General features: G+C 50.6%; 1 protein-coding gene across 1 annotated transcript in view; it reads right to left on the bottom strand.

Annotated features, from left to right (window-relative positions):
- UNC13C (unc-13 homolog C) overlaps positions 1-17,209 on the bottom strand; it is a 127,275-nt gene extending 110,066 nt beyond the window's left edge. Inside the window, exons 1-3 of the mRNA XM_063142235.1 lie at positions 14,188-17,209; positions 880-902; positions 189-250 (exon numbers count right to left, since the gene is read on the bottom strand). Coding sequence (XP_062998305.1) covers positions 189-250; positions 880-902; positions 14,188-17,167 — 3,065 coding nt within the window. The 5' untranslated portion in view covers positions 17,168-17,209. The remainder of the gene's footprint in view (positions 1-188; positions 251-879; positions 903-14,187) is intronic.
- Between the last annotated feature and the right edge of the window lie 6,465 nt (positions 17,210-23,674).

The raw sequence follows: 23,674 nt of genomic DNA on the forward strand, positions 1-23,674 counted from the left end.
CTCCGAATAGCCAAAACTCCCTCCTCTTGACCTCCCTTGCACCCCACCTGCCTCTCCTCCACGCCCAGGCAGTCACAGCCCTCTCTGTCTCCCCAACCTGGCTGGTCCTTGGAAAGGAAGCAAAACAAGGCAGCAAACAGAACAGGCTTGAAAGTCACACGGGCGGCACGGCGGTGCCCTTTACTTACCCCGCGAAGGCCTGGATGGCGAGCTTGGAAGCCTCCAAAGGACCCCCGCTCACAATGCGAGCCTTGAAGGGAGAAGAAGGGAAAAGCGGAGTTACTAGGCTGGGGCGAACAGGCGGCGAGCAGAGGGGGGCGGGGGGGGGCAACAGTGCACGGCACACAGAACACCCAGGATGGAAGTGCTAAGCAGGGCTAGCTCCACGGCAAAGCTAACAACGTCCTTCTCGTTGGAAAAGACCTCGGAGCGACATTCAGCATCGAGAGAGAAACCCCGGCTGTTTGCCCCATAGGAACCTCCGCTGGGGGCAGATGGTCCCCCTTTAAGCCCCGGGGAGGGAGCAGCAGCCTCCGGAGGCAGCAATTGGCTGGCGGTTTGCGTCTGTTTGTTTGCCACAGGGCAGCAAAACTGGAGACCAGGTTTGACAGGAGCACAGCCCTGAGCTGGCACACACGAGGATGAGGTCAGAGAATCACAACAGTGAGGGTTCGCTCTGCATATCAATGGGAGGCATTTTGGAGACATCAACAGAGGAGGAGGAGGAGAAGCATGGAAAGCAAAACATGCGCATCTCACAACTCAAATGAAAAGACCAAACAGGGCCACTGAGTCACGAACACAGGCCAACGAAAGACACAACACCCCCCATCCCCATCCCCACACCCCACCCCGGAAGGAAAGAGGTAATCTTGGAACCTTTTCATCCACAGAGCTGCTATCTGAAAGAGAATCGGGAAGAGGAGGAATAAAGGTTAGACCCAAGAGTTGCCAAGAAATGGTACACACACACACACACACACACACACACTCACTCACTCACTCCCACCCAGCTCCTGGCCCTGGGGGGCTTTTCCATCCAGGCCCTGGCTCTCCCTTCTGGTGCTGAGAAGCCACTTGGAGCAGAACATAGAATCATAGAATAGCAGAGTTAGAAGGGGCCTACAAGGCCATCGAGTCCAACCCCCTGCTCAATGCAGGAATCCACCCTAAAGCATCCCTGACAGATGCTTGTCCAGCTGCCTCTTGAAGGCCTCTAGTTTGGAAGAGCCCACAGCCTCCCTAGGTAACTGGTTCCATTGTCGTACTGCTCTAACAGTCAGGAAGTTTTTCCTGATGTCCAGCTGGAAGGGGAGTGTCTGAGACAAGGGGAATGTCTGAGCACTTGCCCTTCCAACCCCAAACATGCTTTCCATGGGCATCAATCCAAAGGACCCTGAGCCAACTGAAAGAAAACAACTCCTTCCCTTGCAGTGATGAGTAGCATTGCGGCGAGGGGGGGCATCATTCCTGCCCCCAAACTTAGGCCAAGGAGGAACTGCAGACCTGGAACAAGGCCAGCCCCCTTTTACTGGGAGGAAAACCAGTGAGTGAGAAATGAAATGCACCATTGCCTTCCTTGCAGGATTTTAAAACGAGAATCCAAAGACATTTGTGATACCGTTGCTAAAAAGGGATGGAGTTCCACTTTCCTTAATGAAGGGAGCTTTGCTGACCGATGTAAGAGGGTGAAATCTCTCCCCTGCCCCATTTATGCCAAGAGCAGCGGCTCTCCCACACCAAAGCCCCCGGCTCTGCTTCCCAACCTTCTGGTGAATTTAAGCTCCGGCTTATCTAATTGAGTACAATCATTAATAGGGGGCAAACCCAACCTTTGTAAATCATACGGACGCGTTGCCATAATTAAACCCTTTCTCATGGCCACATAAACAAAACCATTCAATTATAATAAGCTTAATTAAGGCATAACTGCACAGCAGTGATTAAGTAAAGGAGGAGGGGGTGATGTGGAATAAGATCTGGGGTTGTCTCCGGACGCAACGGATCCTTCGACGAACAGGCCGTTGTGAGCGCTGGGGCAGCGTTCTGTGGGGTTGAGCATTTTTGCAGCATTTAGAAATGATGCTCAAGGCTTTCCCATGTAAGGGAACCATTAAGCTACAAATTACATGCTTTTAATTGAGGGCACACACTGCAGAATTAGAGCACCCACACAGGAAGGCTTTTACATAATTGGAGGAGCGACTCAGCCCGTCACGAGTGACTGTGCGAGAAGCACTCCGTGCTTGTGCGTAGAAGAGGAGGGGGCAGGGAACTCAGCTGCACACTGGGCCTTGCTCCTCCTCACCCAGTCTGTCTCACATCGACTGTAGGCCCTCCCGGCAGGCACCAGATCACGCCCCTGTCTCCCACTCGCTCGGATGAAGAAGCATTCCCATCAAGCCTCGAAAATAAGCACCCCTACTCAGTTGCAGGCAGACGGAAGACCGTGGAGGGAGGCCAGGGTGGCTGCCGTGACCCAGACTGCCAGCGCTCATCCAGGCTCCCATCAGGAAATCCTCGGAGGGAAGACCCCCCAAGGGAGCAGCAGCAGGTGAGCCCAGTGGCTTTCTGCTCCACACACCAGTTTGCTGCCACTCCCCCAAGCTTCTCCCACCACCTCGGATGCTGACCAGGGTAGGGGTGGGATTTCTAGCAAGGCCCCTTTCCTGATTTCTTTCTTGGCAACCCAACTCCCACCTCCTAGCCCAGCCGCTGTCTCTGTGGGTATCTGAGGAGACCTGGGTCAGCGGAAGGAGGCAGCAGGATTCAGACAATTCCCTAATTAGCGCAATGATTGCTAGGAGGCAGAAATAAAGGGGTAAGAAGAAAGGCACCCAAAACAGCCATCATGACACGAAGCAAGTCAGGCAGGAGTAATGCAGGCTAAAATTATCACTCCAGCGGAACGTATTAAGGCAGCTTTGCCTGGAGGACGCTTGGCTGCCTGGAGCCGACCGGGAGAAGGCAGCATCCGGCCCTTGAAAGGGAACGTTAAGGCTCATGAATCAGAAGGACTGGAGCAGCACTGGTCTGAACCAGAGAAGGTCAACGTGGAATTAGGACTGGTTGATGGGAGACATGAAAAATTGCCGCCAGCCGCTCATGAGCAACACGGCATAAGAACGGAAGAAGAGCCCTGCTGGGTCAGACTGAGGGTCCATCTAGTGTGGTGTAGTAGCTAAGGTGTTGGACTGGGAGTCATGAGATCTGGGTTCTAGTCCCCACTCGGCCATGGAAACCCACTGGGTGACTTTGGGCCAGTCACAGACTCTCAGCCCAACCCACCTCACAGGGTTGTTGTTGTGAGGATAAAATGGAGAGGAGGATTATGTACGCCACCTTGGGTTCCTTGGAGGAAAAAGGTGGGATATAAATGCAATAATAATAATAATAATAATAATAATAATAATAATAATAATAATAATAGTCCAGCACTCTGTTCACACAGTGGCCAACCAGCTGTTGACTAGGGAACCACAAGCAGGACATGGTGCAGCAGCACCCTCCCACCCATGTTCCCCAACAACTAGTGTATACAAGCTTACTGCCTCTGATACTGGTGGTAGCACATAGCTTTCAGGACTAGCAGCCATGGATAGCCTTCTCCTCCAGGAATTGATCCAACCCCCTTTTAAAGCCATCCAAATTGGTGGCCATCACTACATCTTTTACTAACGTGAGGGGAGCATTAGAACATAAGCAGTGCCATGCTGGATCAGACCAAGGGTCCATGTAGCCCAGCACTCTGTTCACACAGTGGCCAACCAGCCATCGGCCAGGGATGAACAAGCAGGACATGGTGCAACAGCACCCTCCCGTCCATGTTCCCCAGCAACTGGTGCACACAGGCTTACTGCCTTGAATATTGGAGATCGCACACAACTATCAGGGCTAGCAGCCATTGATAGCCTTCTCCTCCAGGAATTTATCCAACCCCCTTTTAAAGCCATCCAAATGGGTGGCCATCACTACATCTTGTGTTAGTGAGTTCCATAATTTAACTATGTGTTATGTGAAGAAGTCCTTCCTTTTATTTGTCCTGAATCTCCCACAAGTTTCATGGGATGACCCCATTGGGTTCTAGTATTTTGAGAGAGGGAGAAAAGTCCTTCGGCAGCCTTCGTGCTGGAAAACGTAAGAGCCCTACTGGATCAGACTAAGGGTCCGTCTAGTCCAGCACTCTGTTCACACAGTGGCCATCCAGCTGTCTATCAGGGACCCACAAGCAGAACACGGTGCAACAGCACCCTCCCGCCCAGGTTCCCCAACAACTACCGTATTTCTTCAATTCTAAGACACACTTTTCCCCCCATATAAACATCTTTAAAAATGGGGTGCGTCTTAGAATTGCAGGCGTGTCTTAGGTTTTTTTTTCTGTTGGTGGTACTGAAATTAGTGTGCGTCTTACAATCGAAGAAATACGGCAGTGTATACAGGCTTGCTGCCTGAGGCAGGAAGACAAGTTGTGGCACAGGGTAGATGAAGTCCTGCTGGCCTTCCTGAGTTCTCCAGAGACTGCCCCGGTTTCTTGGCCCATGCGGCTCTGGGCAAGGCAGAGCATTGCAGGGGGCAGCTGAAGTGCTTTCTAAAGTGAGCCCAAGAGAGGAGCATGAGCAGGTGGGTCTGCAGGCAATAGAGTTGGGCCTGCATATTCCCTGGCACGTCAGGCTCCAACTAATTCCATTTATTCTATCCTACATACAAATATATTTCTATACTGCTTTTCGGCCCTCAAAAGGAACAGCCAATAATAATAATAATAATAATAATAATAATAATAATAATAATAATATACAATAAGAACTGAAAGTGATACAACGTATAGAGAATTATTGAAAAAGCAGCATCAAAGGACGAGCATTAATTCCTCATTTTATAGCCTTTAATGGCTTGGTGGAGTAAAGGTATTTTGACTGCCCGCTTAATGAGCATCAAAGATGGGGCCAGCTGGACTCCTCTCAGGAGGCACCCCCACATCTGGGGTCCTGCCGCCGCCGCCACCAGAAAACACACCGCTGCCTGGGGTCAGAACTCCCCCAAAGTGTACAGTTCTAGGAAAAGTGCAGAAAAGGGCAACTAAAATGATTAAGGGCCTGGAGCATCTCCCCTATAAAGGAAGGTTTCAACAACTGGGATTGTTTAGATTGGAGAAAAGGAGGCTCAGGGGAGACAGGATAGAAGTGTACAAAATTAGGCATGGTGTGGAGAATGTCGACAGGGAGACATTTTTCTCCCTCTCTCAAAATACTAGAAGGCTATCCATGGCTACTAGCCCTGATGGTTATGTGCTACCTCCAGTATCCGAGGCAGTAAGCCTGTGTGCACCAGTTGCTGGGGAACATGGGTGGGAGGGTGCTATTGCACCATGTCCTGCTTGTTCATCCCTGGCCGGTGGCTGGTTGGCCACTGTGTGAACAGAGTGCTGGACTAGATGGACCCTTGGTCTGATCCAGCAGGGCTGGTCTTACGTCCCCCCTGTTCAGTTAGTGTCTGCCTATTACCCACAAGGCCAAGGGACTGGCATTCTAAACCCTGATGGGGTAAAAGCAGGAGATCTGGAACAGTCCTACTCAAAGAGGGACTGCCGATCCCCTCCAGACCCCCAACGTGGGGAGCAACACACCTCCTGAGCTATTGCAGAAGACCATCCTATTGGAGTGCAAGACTCCCAGCTGGCCCCTAAGTGGGGGAAAGGACCACCGATGGCTGAGCCCAGAAACGCCCATGGACACACACACCCTCCATGCATTGCCACCCTGCCTCTATAGGCAGAATGGGGCAGGGACTCCCCTGTGAGCTGAGGACCACTGATGGCTGAGCCCAGAAACGCCCATGGACACACACCCCTTCACACATTGCCACCCTGCCTCGATAGGCAGAATGGAGCAGGGACCCCCTGTGAGTCAAGGCCAGGCAGGTGACCGCAAAGCATTCACTTAACCTTCACGCCGCAGCTGCACGCACCTCGCCCATGTGCCAGGAGAGGAATGCAGAGGCAGCTGGGGGCAGAAGAAATGTCCCTGCTCCCAAGTCTCCAGCAGGTCCCAGACAGAGACTTCTAGAATCTGGGGCTGGATTCTGGAACCCAAGCCAAGCTGGATTGAGCCGTGCGATGTGGCCTCCTGCCTCCACTTCACCAGGGAGAGGTGAACATTGTTTTCTGTGTAGAGAAAACAATGCTTTCCGCCCTGCCCTGGCTGCTTGGGGTGGGACGCCTATGCAAAGGGCACTCTGGAGCAGGGCCTCCTCCCTGAAGCCCAGCAAAAGCCAGCATGAAACCAAGGCATTCCTCCTCCTCCTCCTCCTCTTCACAGTCCCTGCAGGGCATCTCTCGCAGTGAGCCAGGAGTCCAGCCAGCTGCAGATGTAAATCAAAGACGCCAACCCACAAGTAAAACTACAAGGGAGCCTTGAGGAGCACAAGCTGAGAGGCAATTCCCAGAGGCAAATTATCCAGAGACAACAGTTATTTACTACTAATGGGGGTGGCAGGGAGAGAGGGAGGGGGGCCTTCCCCCTTTGCGGAGTAATAAAAAGCGATCGATAAAACTAAAACGGCTGATGAATTCAAATGCCGCCATTTAAAAGAGAACATGTCAAGCCTTTGTTACAGGAAGATTTTTGTATGATTGCACCTCGGATGGAGGAAGAACCAACAAGCATTTTAAGACCATCTCTGGGCACAAGATTCAAATCTCCCCCCACCCCTGAGGACCAAGGAACGGTGGCTGCTCCGGCCTCCAGAGGCTCCATGGTCTAGCAAGTCTCTGGCACGGCGTCAGCTGCAGATCAGGCACAGCGGCCGGTGGATCGCAGCCCTGCAGGGACAGCTGTCTTCTCACCTGGCGCCTTGGCTAAGTTCAGGTGGGAAGCGGCACTAGCTCACTGCCTGGACCGCCTTTGGTTGGAACCATCCATTGGAACCCGGCATTGTTTTCGTATCTGAACTTTGAAAACCATGCTGCTGCGAATCCTTGGGCCCTCCCCCTACACCCCTCTCCCCTCCAGTAAGTGAGCCCCCCTGAAATCCCCAAATATGATTCCACCCCTGCTAGAGATGTAAAATTTCCGGAAATTTTGAAGCCATGGAAAAAAACCAGTTTTTCCCTGGTTTTTTTTCCCCCCTGGAAAAGACGGAAATTTTAGGGAAAATTGAAATAATGCAATATTAGCACTTTTCTAAGATTGAAAGTCACTTTGTTACTTTAGTAACGTAAAATGTAATTATGTCCAAGTTGGTTTGGCAGGAAATTATTACATTTGGTATATTAAAAGTACAGTGTTTTCAAACAATTATTACAAATTTAATTTACTTTTTTTTGCTAACGAATGGAGGTACAAGCTCCTGAACTGTAAGGAACCTCTTTGGTTCTTCCAGTTTATGAGGAGCAGGCAAAAAACAATTTAGAAAAACAACAACAGAAGAAACCACCAACATTAGTAACAAAGAAAATTATTTATGTTTCCACTAGTCCTCCAGTGTCAAGACAGAAAACACCCATTCCCATAAAAAGAACTGAGAAAAAAGGGGGAACCAAGGTTCAATGAATATGCATGAAATTTAATCAGACTCATTTTCTGACCTATAGCTATCACTATTAGTTTCAGTCTCTGCTTCCATGGCAGTGCTGCCCCCTAGAGCCAGAAATGCATCTTCCTCTTGCATGTGAGAGTGGTAGTCTCAGTTTGCAACCTAGGACGTGCTTGTCCTTGGTGCACAGACATTGTAATAATCTGATACTGTACAGTTTTTAGAAATCATTTGGAGAAGTAAATATTTGAACACCTTGTCTTAAACATTTTATTCATCATGCTAAAATAAAACACCCCGTAATCCGTTTTGTCTTCATGTTTTCCAATTTTTTTTGAAAAAACCAAAAGAGGCTGTGGGAAAAAAAACAGGGGGGAAAAAACCCATTTTTTAATTTTTTTTCCAGGGTTTTTCCAGGCCCTCATATCTCTAACCCCTGCAGAGCCTCCATTTCCCACTCCTTCCTCTGTAATCTCCTTTATGTCACTATCTAGACTGCAAGCCCTCTGGGGCAGAGACCTGTCTTCTCACATTTTATAAAGCGCCATCTATACGGGCGGTGCTTTTTACATCGACCATCGCTGCCAGCATCTCCACCAGCCATTTGCAGCTTGGGACAAGGCTTTCAGCCTGGTTACCATCTGCCCTTCGGGGTTTGTCTCCTTTGCAGTCCATGACCATCCGATGCATCTCTAACCCCTTTGCCTTCTTCCATGTGCTTGGGGCGAGGGGGTGACAAGAATCATCCGTGACTCTGCCACTCCTGCCAAGGAAGGCCCTACTTCGCCCAGCTATTTTGATCTGCAACTTAAACTTATTACACAATAATAATCCAGTGGTTAAACATTAAAACCTTCAAACGACGCTAAAAAGCAACAGCAGAATAAAATGCCTAGGCAAATAAAAACGCTTTAACCTGATGCCCTAAAGGCTGAAATGAAGGCACCAGGCAGGCATCCTTGGGGAAGATTTCCCTTAATGGAGGAGGGGGCTGCTGCAGAGAAAGGCCTTCTCTTGCCCCTCCCTGGACTTGCAGAGTAAGCCTCTGACACAAAGGAAACCTTGAGGAACAGGAGAAGGACTTGTTGCATCAGGGGCAGGTTGAGATGCATAGTTCAGGAAGAGGCATGAATCTTCTAGACCTCACAGCATTCCTCCCATAGAGGCAATCATTAGCCAGTTAAGCTATATTATCCACAGTATATATGAGCAGGGTGCGCGTTGAGCTTTTCTAAGCGGTTGAGAGCATTATTTGGCTGATCTACACATGAGAACTAATTAATTTAATTTAAAACATTTATATCCCGCCCTGTATCATTAAGATCTCAAAGCAGCGTACAGATAAAAGCATACAGTACAAAACAATAAATATGCACAGTTAAAAACAAATTAAACCATGATTTACTAGGGTGACTACATGAAAAGGAGGACAGGGCTCCTGTATCTTTAACAGTTGCATAGAAAAGAGAATTTCAGCAGGTGTCATTTGTATATATGGAGAACCTGGTGAAATTTCCTCTTCATCACAACAGTTAAAGCAGCAGGAGCTATATTAGAGTGACCAGATTTAAAAGAGGGCAGGGCACCTGCAGCTTTAACTGTTGTGATGAAGAGGAAATTCCACCAGGTTCTCCGTATATACAAATGACACCTGCTGAAATTTCCTTTTCAATACAACTGTTAAAGATACAGGAGCCCTGTCCTCCTTTTCATATGGTCAGCCTAGTATTGTGTATAGCAATATATAATTAATTTATTTTCTGGATACCTTACAATTTCTATTATATCTTTATATAGATAGTGTCGTTGGGAGGGCTTCACCCCAAACATACAGCCACGGCTCCTTCTATGAATAAGGTGGTGAGGCTAACAAATTCTGATCTTCTTTATTGCACTTAGTGGATGATAATTTATATGACATTTTACTAGTACCTTAGTGATGCGTTCTACAGTGTCCAACTGATGAAGACATCTCAAAACGGGCACTGTACGCCTGTCTACTTTTTACTTAGACGCCTAGAATATTGAATTTGTTGGGTGGTACAATATTGTACTTAAAAAAAATTTTTTTCACATGCTGTTCTGTAAAATGCTGTTATTGTTATTTAATTGCTGATACCATTTTATATTATTTTGATTTACTTATGCACTGGAGGCTTCTGCCCTGTTGGATTTATTTCTATGTGTTAAAAGTTGTGTATCAACAAGAAGACCATATCTTTTTGTGTGCCTGATTAATAGTATCCTCAGACAGCATATGTAGGATTGATGTAAATATGACTCACCCACAGTAGAAATATATAAAAATGTCCGTTTATCTTTCACTTCAAATGTGAGTTTTTGTGGTTGAGTGCTAAGCACCCCAATTGTGCTCATTCAGGAAGAGGCATGAATCTTCTATTCCATTTTGCTGTTTCTGCCATGGGCTGTGTTTGATCGGTGATCGCCTCTCCCCTTCCAAAACGCACCGCTCAAGAAAAATCCAAACAGTTTGCAACGAAGGAGGAGAGGAGCAGCCTTTCATCCAAGCGTTAAAATATTAATTTGTGCTCCTTTGCACCGTGGAACGAACATGGCAGTGTCAAGAGGTGTCCTTGAAGCTGACATTCCAGCCCAGGTATGCTCTCAGCTCTGGTGAATATATTTTAATCTATTTCCATCAAGAGGCCAGAGAAGCTTGAAGATGCCACATTGGGGCGGAATAGCTAATCGTTGCAGGCTCAGAAGCACTGGCAGATATACATGGATGCAAATCTACCTTTGAAGGCTGGAGCAGTTCCTGGGGAACTCACAGCATCTTGGGAAGCCACGGCAACTTCTGAAAATCCATGGGGAAAGAGCTCAGTCTGTGACCCACACAGCTTGTGGCACACGCTGGCTCATGTGCAGCATCCCATGTGGTTTATGCGCCACTCTGCCAGCCAAGTCACCCACCTTGAATTCAGCTGGTGGTGGTTCTCCATAGCCAGGGAGACCGGCTACCATGGCGCTGGGTTCAGCGGGGTGGGGTCTTAAAAGATCTTAAAGAGGCCAGGAAGTGGACAAAGGAAGATTAGAATCAGTCCCAAACATGGGATGGGGATGGAGGACACTCTGAGAAGGGATTGTCAGACACAGGCCACAGCTAGACCTAAGGTTTATCCTGGGATCATTCAGGGTTCGCCCCTGCTTGAGCACTGGATCCCCTGTGTGTCACCTAGATGAACAGGTTTGACCCCTGGATGATCCAGGGATAAACCTTAGGTCTAGCTATGGCCACAGTGAAGGACTTGAGAGCTGAAGGGAAGCGGAAGGCCCTTCCGTCCATCACAGCCAGCGGCCAACGCATGAGGAGACACCTACATCCCTGGTGCTGCAGTGCCACAAATATCTGTGATGGACAGATTCCACGTTGGCCTTTCTGGATGTGCTGCGGGTTCAGGCGTGTCATCCAGGTTTTCGTCAGGAAGAAAAGCAGAGACTGGACGTGCAAACTCACGCACAAGGAACAAGATCGGATCAAGGCAAACCCTGTCCAGAGCTTCCTGTCCCTCAATTACTGGGTGGCGGAATACACCCCCATGCCTCCCCCGGGAGCCCTCCTGGGATATGCCAATCAGCAAGGTATGGTGGAGCCCGGAATCTGTGGCACACCTGGCCCAAAGAGGGAAGAGATACAGGGGAGTCACTCTTAAGCCCCTTATACCAGGCTACTAGGAGGTTCTAAAGTATTCTAAGCAAATTGGTGGCGGCAGGAAATGGTCAGCTGAGGAACTTTGTGTTATAGTAGCAGAGAGTTCCTTAGGCCCAGAAATATAAATATTTGCTATAAATAAGAAACCCTGTAGGTGGGATTACCCACCGAAGGAGCCGTTTCCCCACTGTGGTGGCTGTTAGAGAGAACTCCCCCCCCCCATAGGATCCAACAAAACAGACACTACCTTCTCAAAAGGCACAGCTTGATTTGAAACCCAAATCAACACCAATCCATCCCAGCATCAGTTTCTGTTCCTCTTATCCTTTCACATTTGGATTTGCGCAAATTCATGGCTGGGAACATTTACGTTTGGATTTGCGCAAATTCGTGACCCTGTTTGGAGAATTTGCGCAAAACTCCAGGCAATGTTACGCAAACCCAAATCAACACCAATCCATCCCAGCATCCGTTTCTGTTCCGCTTATCCTTCCGCATGGCTCTCACTTGAATGCAGCCAAGATTTAGTCAAGGTGACAGTTGGGTGGGAATGATGCGGTGCCAGGAGTTGGGAGGGCACTGCAGCCCTGAAAGCAGCATTAGAACAGCCCTTCTTCGTGAGTTTCCAAAGGCAATATTTAGTAGCAAGCAATAGAAACGTGATGTTCTAGGCAACTCCCCCCTCACAAATCCCAAGAGAAATGTCTCATTTATGCTAGCAGCTTAAATGAGCTGGAGGCATCAAACCTACTCCTCCCGTCCAAGAAACCTCCTCCAGCATTACGGATGGGCGAACTCCCCCGTGTCCTGTTCATGCTCTGTTCGCTGGACTCCCGCCAGTTGCCCGACCCCCACGGGCATGAGGAGCAAGCTACCAGATGGTCTGCAGGTGCCTGGTGAGAGCTTGAATCTTTTTTTCTTCTTCTTTTTTTGTCCACGAACCGTGATCTGCGCAAATTTGTGTCTAGAAATATTTACCGAACTCGGAATTTGCACAAATTCACAGCCATAAATAGTGCCATTTGCATAACATAGCCTGGAATTTTGCGTAAATCTCCCAAACGTGGTCACAAATTTGCACAAATCCAAACGTAAACGTTCCCAGCCACAAATTTGCGCAAATCCAAATTTGTTTGAATTGGGAGTTGCACAATTTTTTTAAAAGTGGGAAACTGTGAGCCTGCCTGCCTGGCCATGTGGTGAGTCAAGCCAGGGATCTATGAGCTGGCATCTGGGGGTTGAGCTGGGGAAATTTGCCAAGCTCTACCCACAAACTGGATTCCTCCAACTTTCTTATTCCAGCCCATGCTGCGAATTTTGCACAGGCTGTGCCTGCCCTAGAGCAGGAGCCCTTGGCTCAACATGGCCTGGAACAAGATGGTGATTAGGACCAGATAGTTGGGGTTGGGTGGGTGGAGCTTAAACTTTGTTCTGAGGCCTATACGATTCCTGCAGGCAAAAAGGCCCACAGTCTGGTTTCTTCCCCTTTTAAAACAGGATCTGGGCCGCTTGCTTTTAAAGCACATTCCAGTAGCCTGCTAAACAAATGGGGCAGGTCAGAAAGATATTTAGGACTCAATCCTAGAATTCACCCATTTTTCTGTAATATTTCTTTATATATTTTCCATGATAAGTTATCCTCCCAAGGCAGTTTACAATATTGAGTAAACAATGTAGTAAGATTCCACAAAAACATTAGAATATTGCAACAGCAACACGTAAATCAGATAAAACTATCAAATAAAACCCAGCAGCAAATAACAGCTACATTACCACAAATCGTTCAAAAACTGGTTGGAATATAAAGAGCCCTCCCTAAAGCCAACAAGAAACAGGACGAACATATTTCCAAAGGCATGGGGCCACCACAAAGAAGGGCCCTGTCCCTGTACCCATCAACCTAACAGCTCTCACTCGAGGCTCAGAGAATGGGGGTTCAGGCAGGGACCCAGAAATGTAGGCAGTCCTTCCAATAGCCTGGTCCCAAACCGTGTAGGGCTTTCAAAGGTAATACCAGCACCTTAATTTGGGCTCAGAGACAAAACAGCAGGCAATGTAACTGGTACTTAATAGATGTAATGTGACCAGAACAGCAATCTCCTACAAGCATTCTCACTTCTGTATTCCACACCAGTTGAATTTCCAACATGTCTTTAAGGGCAGCCCCATCTACAGCACATTATAGTAGACTAGCCTGGATGTACCCAACACAGGTGTCACTGAAATAAGACCCATCTTCTTTCAATAAGGCTCTTCATTACTAATACCCATCTTGTTTTGCCCTGGTGCTCTAAAACAGTTTGAGAACATGCTACATGTAAGTCTTTTATTTTATTTATTAAGTTTTTATACCACTCAATAGCAGAAACTCTTTTTTAAACTTCAACAGAGAGCTGGATATGTTAAAATAATAAGAAATTGTAACTATTTATTCCAAAATAAGACCCCATCCAGAAACTGTCTTTTTGAGATACAACCTAACCATTCATTTTTCAATGCAGTTAAACCACAATCATTGGTTTTAAGCCATATTACTCAATCCATTTCAATTGGACTAAGCATCTCAAGTCTTTGGGCTGAACTGGATTGTGGATCAGGTTGTGTAGAATCTGAGATGGAAGGGGCCATTGAGGTCATTGAGCCCACCCCCCGTTCCATACAGGAACCCAGTTTAAAGTATCCCTAACAGATGGCAGTCCAGTCTCTGCTGGAATGCCCACCACCTTCCTAGGCATTTGATTTGTTTGTGTGACTGGTATCATTTGGTGTTAGCCATGGATTCCCCCCACAGGATCCAACATCACCCCAGACTTAGTTGTGATTTAACTTAAATGCCATTGATTTCAATGAGTCCACTCTAAATATGACTAACCCTATGACACTGAATTCCAGGGGAGAAAAACAGCACCCACAAAACCAACAGACTTTTGTTGCTGCCGTTGCTATTTCTCTTTAAATATAAAATACTAAAAATGCCATACCTCCAGCAAGGATCTTCTCCTCCAGTTCACTCATCTGTGTCCTGTAGGCCTTCAGCGCAGCGTCTTTAAATGAGGGCCGGACCTTTTTTTTCACTGGAGTTTGAACAGGGACTTCTGGGACATTTTGATTTTCGTCTTCACATACTTCCGCTTCTGCTTCAACAACTGTATCCCCCACAAATTCTAGCACATCTTCACTAACCATGGAGTTCTCGAAATACCCGTTGGGAGTGTCTTCCTGTGAAATGGCGCAGGGGCTTTCGTACGGAGTCTGCTCCAGCTCATAGCCCTGGGCCTGTTCTTCTGATTCATTGGTACTAGTTCTGTTTTCCAGTTTCGCAAGAACTTGCTCCATGACTTCCACATAATCGGTTTCGTTCTCGCCCACGGGCTCGCTGTAGTCATCCTCATCTTCGGCTTTGTAATAATAAGGCTCCGTGTAAACGTCAGAATCCAGGGTCGTGCTCGATTCATTGGCAGTTGACTGGGACAAAGTCCGAAATCTCCCCATAAAAGACGATCCGCTGTCCTCGCACCCACTTAAACTTTGCGTGCTCTTAGTCCACACCACTTCCAAGGCCGACCTTGCTCTCTGTAGAGTATTCCCAAATTTAGGAAAGCTGAAGGTCTTGTCTGAAAGGTCAATGCTCAGCCTGCTGTGCCAAGATTTTGGAGGCGCTTCCTCAGAATCATCGCTCGGCAGGTCGCTTTGACTTCGATACATCATGGGCTTCCTGTTTTGGTTTTGATACAGGGTATTGCCATTTGTCTCCTGGTAGTCATCATATTGACCAATCCACTGGTCCTGTGTTTCACTACTGACCCCCAAGCAAGAGGGAGAATTGCCCTCCAGGGCAAAATCATAATTTTCTGCATCATACTGGACGTCGGATAGATCTACCTGTTGGCCATAGTCTGTCTGTTGGTCAGAAGAGCTGCTCAAATCATAAGCCAAAACGTCTTGGGTTGATGAATCTAATCCTAGGTCTGTGTTTTGTTCCAGTTGATTCCAGTCCTTCCATGGTGAAAGGTCATCTTCTAAGGAGACTTGAGAGTTGCTATAATGACTCCTGTCTGCAGACACACACATTATCCCATTGCTGAGTCCGCTGTCCACCGTTTCTGTGTTCTCCACTTCATTCTCCACTCTATAAGGCTGACCTTCATTAAATGTCTGCTCTTGAGAACCGCCACACCAGTTGGACGGTTCATCATGCGTTCTCTGCCAGAGCTCTCGATCGGAGGAAGATAAGAGCGAGCTGCCATTGGTTCGGCTGAAGTACTGATTCTCTGAGAAATCTTCAGAGTATGACTGGCACAGTTTAGAAAAATCAGATTCTGAACGGCTGAGCTTGAGAGTTGCAAAGTCATTCTGCGACTGCCAGAGAGGGGTCATGTTGGAATAACAGCCCGCCTTGGATTCCTTCTGCCGGCTCTCTGCTCCTGGCGACCTTTCCTTATAATTGATTTCACTTGGGAAACTGTTCCCGTCAGGAGCTCCTTTTAGGATCCGGATGCTCGAAGATTCCTCCCTTGCCTTCGCAGGACTTCTTTTCATTTGGGGGGCTGATTTGGATATCTTTGCGTAACTGTTCCGATTGATATCCGATTCCAGTTCTTTGTCGCTGCTGTCGGGCGACTCCCAGTCATGTCTTTTCGCTTTTAGATCCATTGCTGGCAGTTTCATGTCCATGCTCTCGTAGGTCTGCGAGGAAGGTAGACCTTGATCTTTCCGCTCTTTTGTGTCATGAGAAGAGAGAATATCTGTCGAAATCCCAATGCCAGTCCCTTTGAGCTTGTAAGATTTTTTCAAAACTAAATCGCGCTGCTGCGGCGTCTCAAAGTAAACCAGGATGGGCCTGGGTTTGGCACTGGGGCATTCCCTGTGATGGCCCAAGCGGTGGGCAAAGTCGATTTTGATGGAATTTTGTGCCTCCGAGAAGCCCATTTTCTCGATTAAAGTTCTGTACACCACGTGTTCAACGTTTTCAAATTTCTCCTCGGGCACGTTTAAAAACCGGAGGCTGGTTTTGCTCCCCGTGTGCCCAATTTGTTTGATATAGTCGTGGATGTCCCGGGTTTCCCTCCTGGACTGCACAAAGCCTGTCCTCAACTGCTCAATCTCACTCTGCACCACTTCCACGCTGCTGGAGATCTCGTCGATGGACTGCTTCAGGGCATTGACGTGTCCCCGCAGTTCGGAGAGTTCCGTTTCAATCTGGCTGATGCCTTGAAGCTCCTTGAAGATCATTTCCATGACATCGTGGGTTTGACTGATGCAACCCGTCGAACTGTAGCTCGGTTCCAGGGTGCTGGACTTCGGCGGGCGGGCAGTCCTGTCCAAGGACTTGCTCCGCAGGCCCCAGGTCTTCTTCCATGTGCTGAGCTCCGAGTCCGAGGAGACGCATTCCTGGCTCTTTTTCCACTTGCGCAGCTTCCGTAATGCACCGAGCTTCAGGCTGTGCAAGGTGCGCTCCCCATCGGAGCTGCCGTCCGAGGGGGCGAGGCTACTCAAGCTCTTCCGGTTGCGTCTCACCGGCATCGTGTGCGATGAAAACTCTTTGCTCCTACTCAGGCTCTTGGCTTCGCTTAAGGACTCCGAATATGAGCTCTCGTTGGAAGAGGGGTCTTGAAACGGATCCTCATTCTTAGGTGTTAGGAAAACACTCTTCTGCAGCCCATTGGCAATTGCTACCCGGTAGCTGAACGTTGGAGACAGGGAAAACTCTTGGCTGCCTCCCTCCTCTTCGGTTGACAGATTGCGAGCGGAAGAGCACTTGGCAAGCCTTTTCACGGTGCTTTTCAAAGTGTTGGAGAATTTGGGGTTCTTTATCTGTCCAACCTTGGGGATGTCTTGTTCCTTTTTGCTTTGACAACTCTCTGTCTTTTTTGTACTATTCCCCAATTTCTTTGTAAACATTCCTTTGTAAATCTTATATATGTAGGAAGAGATCAGGCTCTGAAAGAGAGCAGAAACCATGGATGACAATTTCAGTTGGACTTTCCCTACAAAGATGGCTGGCTTCTATCCACAAGAACGTCCCCTGGTTTCCAACATCTTCATTTGGCCGGAGCCCCTGAACCATCCATGACAGTTGAGAGTTCTAATCCCAGGTGCTCTCAAGGTTTCTGTATAACCCGACAGTAGATCAGTAGGCTACAAACCAACCCTTGAAGGAGACCCACAGAGGAGGCAAATTCCGGTTCTGCTTCCCATCACACTCCGCAGACTCTAGAAAGCAGGGAAGGGAGGAGAGGGGTTACTATGACTTGCAAACCCACATTCATACTTCTTACATACATGTCCAAGAAATGCTGACATTATACAATGTGGATTTGTTTTTGTTTTTTAAAAAGAAATTATTACATTTGCAGAACCAGTATTTTTGCTATGCACATTAAGAAAAGCAGTTGATCTTGGGAGAGGCACCACTGCTAAAATCACACTTCCCATTAAGAGGTAAAGTTATTTCATGCAAGACAATTTTATGGCATGGCTTGACATATTCCGACACAGAGTGTTGGTATTAGAGATTCCTCAGCAAAAAAAGCAAGCAATGTTCCACATTAAGCATCTTCAACCCCTCGATGCTGTGCATTTTTACTAGAAAATCAGTCCCACTAAATACAGCAGGACACGCACAGGTTAGGTGTCATCTTGGGGGAGGCACGTGCAGTTTGTACACTCCGCAGTGTGCGTGTATTTACATATATTACACACGTTTAAATATGACATCAGTAATTTTTCGGATCCCAGGAGAACTTTATGCAAACTCAACCGGTAGCCTGGTTTGCTCATGCCTCCCCCTCTGTCTGCAGATCCCTCTGTGTGTTCAGCCGCTTTGCTCTTTGCATCAGCCAGAATGAGAGCAGCAAAGAAGCGCTTCCCGTAGCAAGGCACTGACTCGCACAAGGCGAGATGCGGTTATGCAATCTGTAATTGCAGGCACTGTTTCAAAGGACGCCTCTCTCAGGCCAATCAGGAAGCAAAAGTGCAATTCCCATTTGGTGGTGGTGGGGGGAGCATTCCACAAACGAAATATGTCCCCCACCACCCACCCAGAATTATGCACGGTTGCAAAGCAGAGAGACCCAGCAGGCAACAGGGATTAGGTAGCCATTTGAAACCAGATAGTAGCAAGAAGGGAATAACAACAATGACGAAAGAACAGGTACAAGAATACCTGGGGAAGTCTTCCTGTTAGGGCAGGGTCCCTTGTATTCCGTGATGCGCTCAGATCCCTTCAAAGCTGTTAAGTGACTCCAAAACTGCAAAAATGGTACTTCAGAGGGAGTTCTACCAGGGAGTTCAAACAAAAATGGCTTAATATATCCAGGGCATATGAAAAGAAATGAGGGGAGCTGGCCTTTTTCCAAGATATGGTAAGCTCAGGAAAAAACAGTGCCCATTATTAAACTGCCAGACATCGGGCAGGGCTTGGGAGTGTGTGTGTGTGGGGACTCTACCAAGATTGGTTCTGAGCAGAACAGAACCTCTCCCAGGAAAGACGACCGAATGGTCAAAGGGGAAACTGAGGCTCCTTGCAGGATCCTGGTGCTCAATTTGGAGCTGGCCAAGAACAAACGCTTCCTTGCAGAAGCTCCCTCACACACCCTTCTTGCCACATGCAGCTCTAGAGACTGGTTTGGAATAGATGGGAAGCCACATTCAATGGACGTGTTATTAATTGGTTAGGCGACTGACTTGTAGCTTTGACCGACAGGCAACCCAGCCCCCAACCACTTCAGCAGAAGTCCTTGAAGCCAAGTCCGTTTGGCACTGTTGTTCTCAGCTGAAATAATCGGGCTGCAGCCGCGGTTCTTTGGATTGATCTGATGCGGGCGAGACAAAGCGTAAACTAGCAACCGGACGGGTGTAACCAACTGCACAGCGTGGAAGGTAGCCATTAACCTGTCCCTTGACCGGTCCGCAATTGGCCAAGCCAGTCCACTCAATACCTCTCTTAGCCGGATCTCCAGCCCCATTAAAGCAGAGACCCTGGGAGTTTTAAAACAGCTGCACAGGCCCGTGTGAGCGTCCCTCTGCCTGCTCTGGGTTTGTTCACTTGGGCAGGGTCGATCCCTCAGCAGGACCCTATCAATGCCTCCAAACTTTCATGGAGAAAGGCTCACGCGAACCACGCTTTGGGGGAGTGGCGAGGGATCTTGACTGCTGCCTCTATCCATTTCTCCCCCCCCAACCCCCGCCAAACTGGTGGATCCCCACAAACTGCGGAGTCATGCTGCAATACGGTCAACCGTGCTTTCTGAACAAGGGGGCCAGATTCTTCATTTGCTTGTAGGAATCTGCACGCCCCATCTAGGAGAGCCCGGTTGACTTTGGCCGTGGCGAGGGAAACCCGACTTTGCTCCACAGGCTGGCCAAAAGCGGATGCATTATGGATGAATGCCTCCAGCTAAGTTCTCCAGAGGACAGAGAAATAAGTGTCACTGCAGAGGAGCCTGGCTGAGCGGCACCTGAACAAGGACTCAAAATTCGGACCCAGCAAATGTGAAAAGGCGCATGGGGAGGTGTCTTTCCACCCGTGATATAAAATTTGGGCCCCCTTTGTTGGAAGGCGCATGAAAGGGACACCATGACTGATGGCTGGCAGGCTTAAAAACAGCTTTTGACCCGATCCCTCTACACGGCATTCAAAACCTCCATAAGAGATATTAAAAGGCATTACGTGAGAAGACCCCCAGGGTCCAACGCAGCTGCAGCCACAACCCTCCCGAGGCTGAGGCCGCAAACAAGGTGACCGTCGCATGGCTCAGCTAGCCTGCGTCCATTCTCCCACAACCCTCTTTTTGCGGAAGCATCTGAAGCACCAGCAATGAAGTTACAGAGCCACTGCAATGAGCAGTGGAGAAATGTCCCTGCCGAGCGGCCTGGCTGCAGGTAGAGGTGCCCCGTTGCACACTTGCCTGGAGGAGGGAGGGATTGGGGGGCAGGCAATCCCTCCCTCTCCCAGGCAAGCGTGCCACAGAGCAACCTCTGTACCAGCAGCCCCTTGCTTTGCAACACATCAAGGTTTCCCAGACCTGGAGGCTCTGAAGGACCTCGGCCCTTTGCCTGCCAAGTCTCAGTCTGCCCCTTCAACCTTGCTCTTAAGCAGCGTCGGCGCAAGACCAGGATGAGCTGCGTGGAAAAATCCTAGGACCGACCGTAGAATGAGTGTACGTGTGCCTGCGGGAGAGGTGGGGGGTGGCAGCAATGGCTGTGTCAGGCATCCCTTGAAATGCCACTGTTCTTGGGGCGCAAGGAACTGAACAGAAGAGCCCATCGTAAAGGTAAGCAAACGCACGGCTATTTACGACTGTGCGTGCGCCTCCTGCGAACATGCTGTTTCGGAGCCGGCTCTAAAGAGTAATTAGGAGTCCTTTCCATCTTATTAATTCATGCTTGCTTTAATATACTCTGATCTTATTGACTGCTTCATAACTTGCTGGCAGTAGCAAAGAACATCGATATCGGATAAGGCTTTAAACATTTTGCTCTATTAATCTACTGCTGGTGATGAGGGGGGTGTCGGCATTTAGTTCTGTTCTCTTCCCCCCCCACCGCCCCCCCGAAACTAGAACACGCTCCATTCTGGCTTTTCTAGGCTCCAAGGGAAAATGGAAAGATGACATCACTTCAGCGTTCTTCGCTTTCCCTTCTCAGCCCTAAATCTGTAATCAGGTTAAGATCCCCTTTCTCATTGTCAGGGATTGATTGATTGGGGAGGGGAGGGGTGCATAAGAGAACTTCCATCAACACTTTAAGCCGCTTTCTCTTCCACCATCACAGCATAGTATTCCAGCTGCTCTTGCAAATCAGTACAGCAGTGGTGTAGAACAGCTGAGGGAGAAAGAGCCCCTATGGAAGAGATGTAGCCCCCGCCCCCGTACACACACCTTTTGATCTGAAATGATGACACCAGCGACCCCGCACTTATTTGCAATGCACAGAGAGCTCTATCCTGCAGTATGGAGGAGAATCCTGTGAACCCCAAAAGCTGCTTCACCCCCCCACGCCCCAATCTCTGCCAGGGATGCAGGTTCTGAGTTCTTCTCTTGGGACTCTCCAAAGCCCACTCTTACGCCGGCTTCCAGGGGCTCCGGCGCCCCCCCCCCCCGAGTCTGCATTAGATGGGGTGCAGGGGAGCCTGGCTCAGGGCCTGATGTGGCGGGGCAGGGCGGGGGGGGGGGTTGCCCTCGGCACAGGAGCCGCCGCCACAACTTTGAGACCGCCCAACGCCGCCGCCGGCACCTGCTGGCGCTGCCGCTTTCGTGAGCACCTCGGCCTCCTCCAGGGAAAGAGAGCCATCTCCAAGGGGCCGCTCCTGTTCGCAGCTTCCCCAGGGACACCGCCCCCCCACCCGCTGCCGCTCCCGTCCAAAGCAGCCCTCAGGCGGCCTCGGAACCGAGCTGGGCAAAGCGGGGGGGGGGGTTCCTTAACCCGCCCCCCCCCCCCCCAGCCCGAAGGCAGCGCTGCGCTAGGAGCCCCGCGTGGAGGAGAACGAGCAGGGAGTTCTCGTAGCTTTCGCAGCAGCAGCAGCCTCCTTGCCAACCCGAGCGGCCAGCGGCATCCCGCGGCCGCCCCGGAGCCCATCCCGTTGGCCGGCGATGGCGCGGGCTCTGGTGCTGCCCGGCGGGCGGGCGAACGGGCAGGCGAGCGAGACGCGCAGACGGGCCTCCAGGGGCTGGCGCCGGGTCCACGCCCAGGGCCAGGCCGCGCAAGCAGCCCTCAGCCGAGCTCCCTGCCGGGGCGCCTGGCGAGGGCCAGGGGCTGGGAGCGCTTCCCCGGCGAAGCCGCGCTTCTCCCCCGGGCCAGAGGCCACGGCCGCGCGCGCGCCTCCTCCTCCTCCGAGGACGCGACCCGGGCTGCCGAGGGGGCTCCCGGGCGACTCCCCCTCCCACGCCGCCCTGCCCTGCCTTGCCCTGCCCCGGCTCGCTGCGGCAGCCGCGGGCGCCCCTCCGCCAACTTACCGGGCAAACTTGGGCAGCCGCAGGCGGCGGGTCGCTCTCCTCCACCTGGGGAGGGCGCGGGCGGCGAGGCGACAAACAAAGCGGCTCCCTCGAGCCGGGAGGAGGCAGGCGAGGCGAGGCGAGGCGCGTCCCCGCGGCGGAAGGGGCTCCGGCGCTCGCCGGCCTCCGAGGCGAAGACGAGGCGCCGCCGGGGCTGGCTGGCAGGAGGGGAGGCGGCAGCCCCCGCCGCCTCGCTCAGCTACGTGCGCCGTCGGCAGGGCGGCTCCTGGTGCGGCGGCGGCGGCTGCTCCGGGAGCACCTCCATCGCCAAGCGCCGCCTCAGCCCTCCGCGCTCACAGCGCACCGGCAGCGCAAACAGGCGGCGGCGGCTCCTTCGTGCGTCGCCCGGTAGGCAGAGCAGAGCAGAGCAGCGTAACGTAGTGGAACCGAGCTGAGCAGCAGCAGCGCCGCCTCCTCGCCGCCCTCGTCTGCAGCGCCGCCTCCTCCGCGCCGCTCTCGGGCGCCCCGACGCAGCCGCCTCCCCCTGCTGGCCGCGCCGCCTCGCCGCCAGCCCAGGAACTCCCCGGCGCGCCTGGCCGTGGACTAGGCGGCGCTCCCGCCGGAGAGCGCGAGCCCTGGGCAGGCGCGCCACGTGCTGGGTGGGTCCGGCGTCGCGAAGGCAGCCCGGGGCCCTCCCTGGCGCTCGAAGCCTCGGCATCCTCCACAGGAAGCGGCGCTGTAGCCAGGGCAGGAACATCAGAGCAGCCCTGCTGGATCAGACCAAGGGGCCGCCTAGGCCAACCCTGGCTGAGTTCGGACGACACGCTAATCAACGGGTGTGTGTGTGTGTGTGTGTGTGTGTGTGTGTGTGTGTGTGTGTGTGTGATAGGAACAAAATGGAAATCAACCATTGATTAGCGTGTCGTCCAAACTCAGCCACTCTGTTCACACAGTGGCCAACCAGCTGCCGCAAGCCAGGACATGGTGCAACAGCACCCTCCCGCCCATGTTCCCCAGCAGCTGGTGTATACAGCCTTACTGCACATAGCCATCAGGACTTAGAAGGCCTGGTCTTTGTTGCCTTCATGGGATGCATTTGCAGGCTCGCCAAAGACTCCTGGATCGGGCAGAGACCCAACGGACCTCCTGCCGCCCCATGTGCCTCTCTGTGCTTTGGAGAGCCTCACTGGTGACCCTTTCCCAGCGTCTTCTGCCCTCGGAGATGCAGCGGGTCCAAACTGGGGGAAAGGCTCTCCCTGAAGAGGCTCCTTGGACCCTGTCGCCTTTTCGGTGCCAGAGAAAATTCTTCTCCCATCCCACCAAGCTTTTTAGTCTAAATTGAATTCTGTTGATGGCTTTCTGCTGGGTGGAGGTTCGCTTGTTTGTTAGTTTTTCTCTCTTATGGGTACTAGTAATTGTAAATGCTTGTGTGTAAACCTCCCTGGGAACTGGATCAAAGGGCCTTCCTTATAGAGGTGTAGTAGTAAATTAAATAAACAAGCCATCTCTTCCAACCCTCTGCTGAAAATCTGCC

Source organism: Elgaria multicarinata, chromosome 16 (assembly GCF_023053635.1).
Source record: "Elgaria multicarinata webbii isolate HBS135686 ecotype San Diego chromosome 16, rElgMul1.1.pri, whole genome shotgun sequence".
Classification (NCBI taxonomy): Eukaryota; Metazoa; Chordata; class Lepidosauria; order Squamata; family Anguidae; genus Elgaria; species Elgaria multicarinata.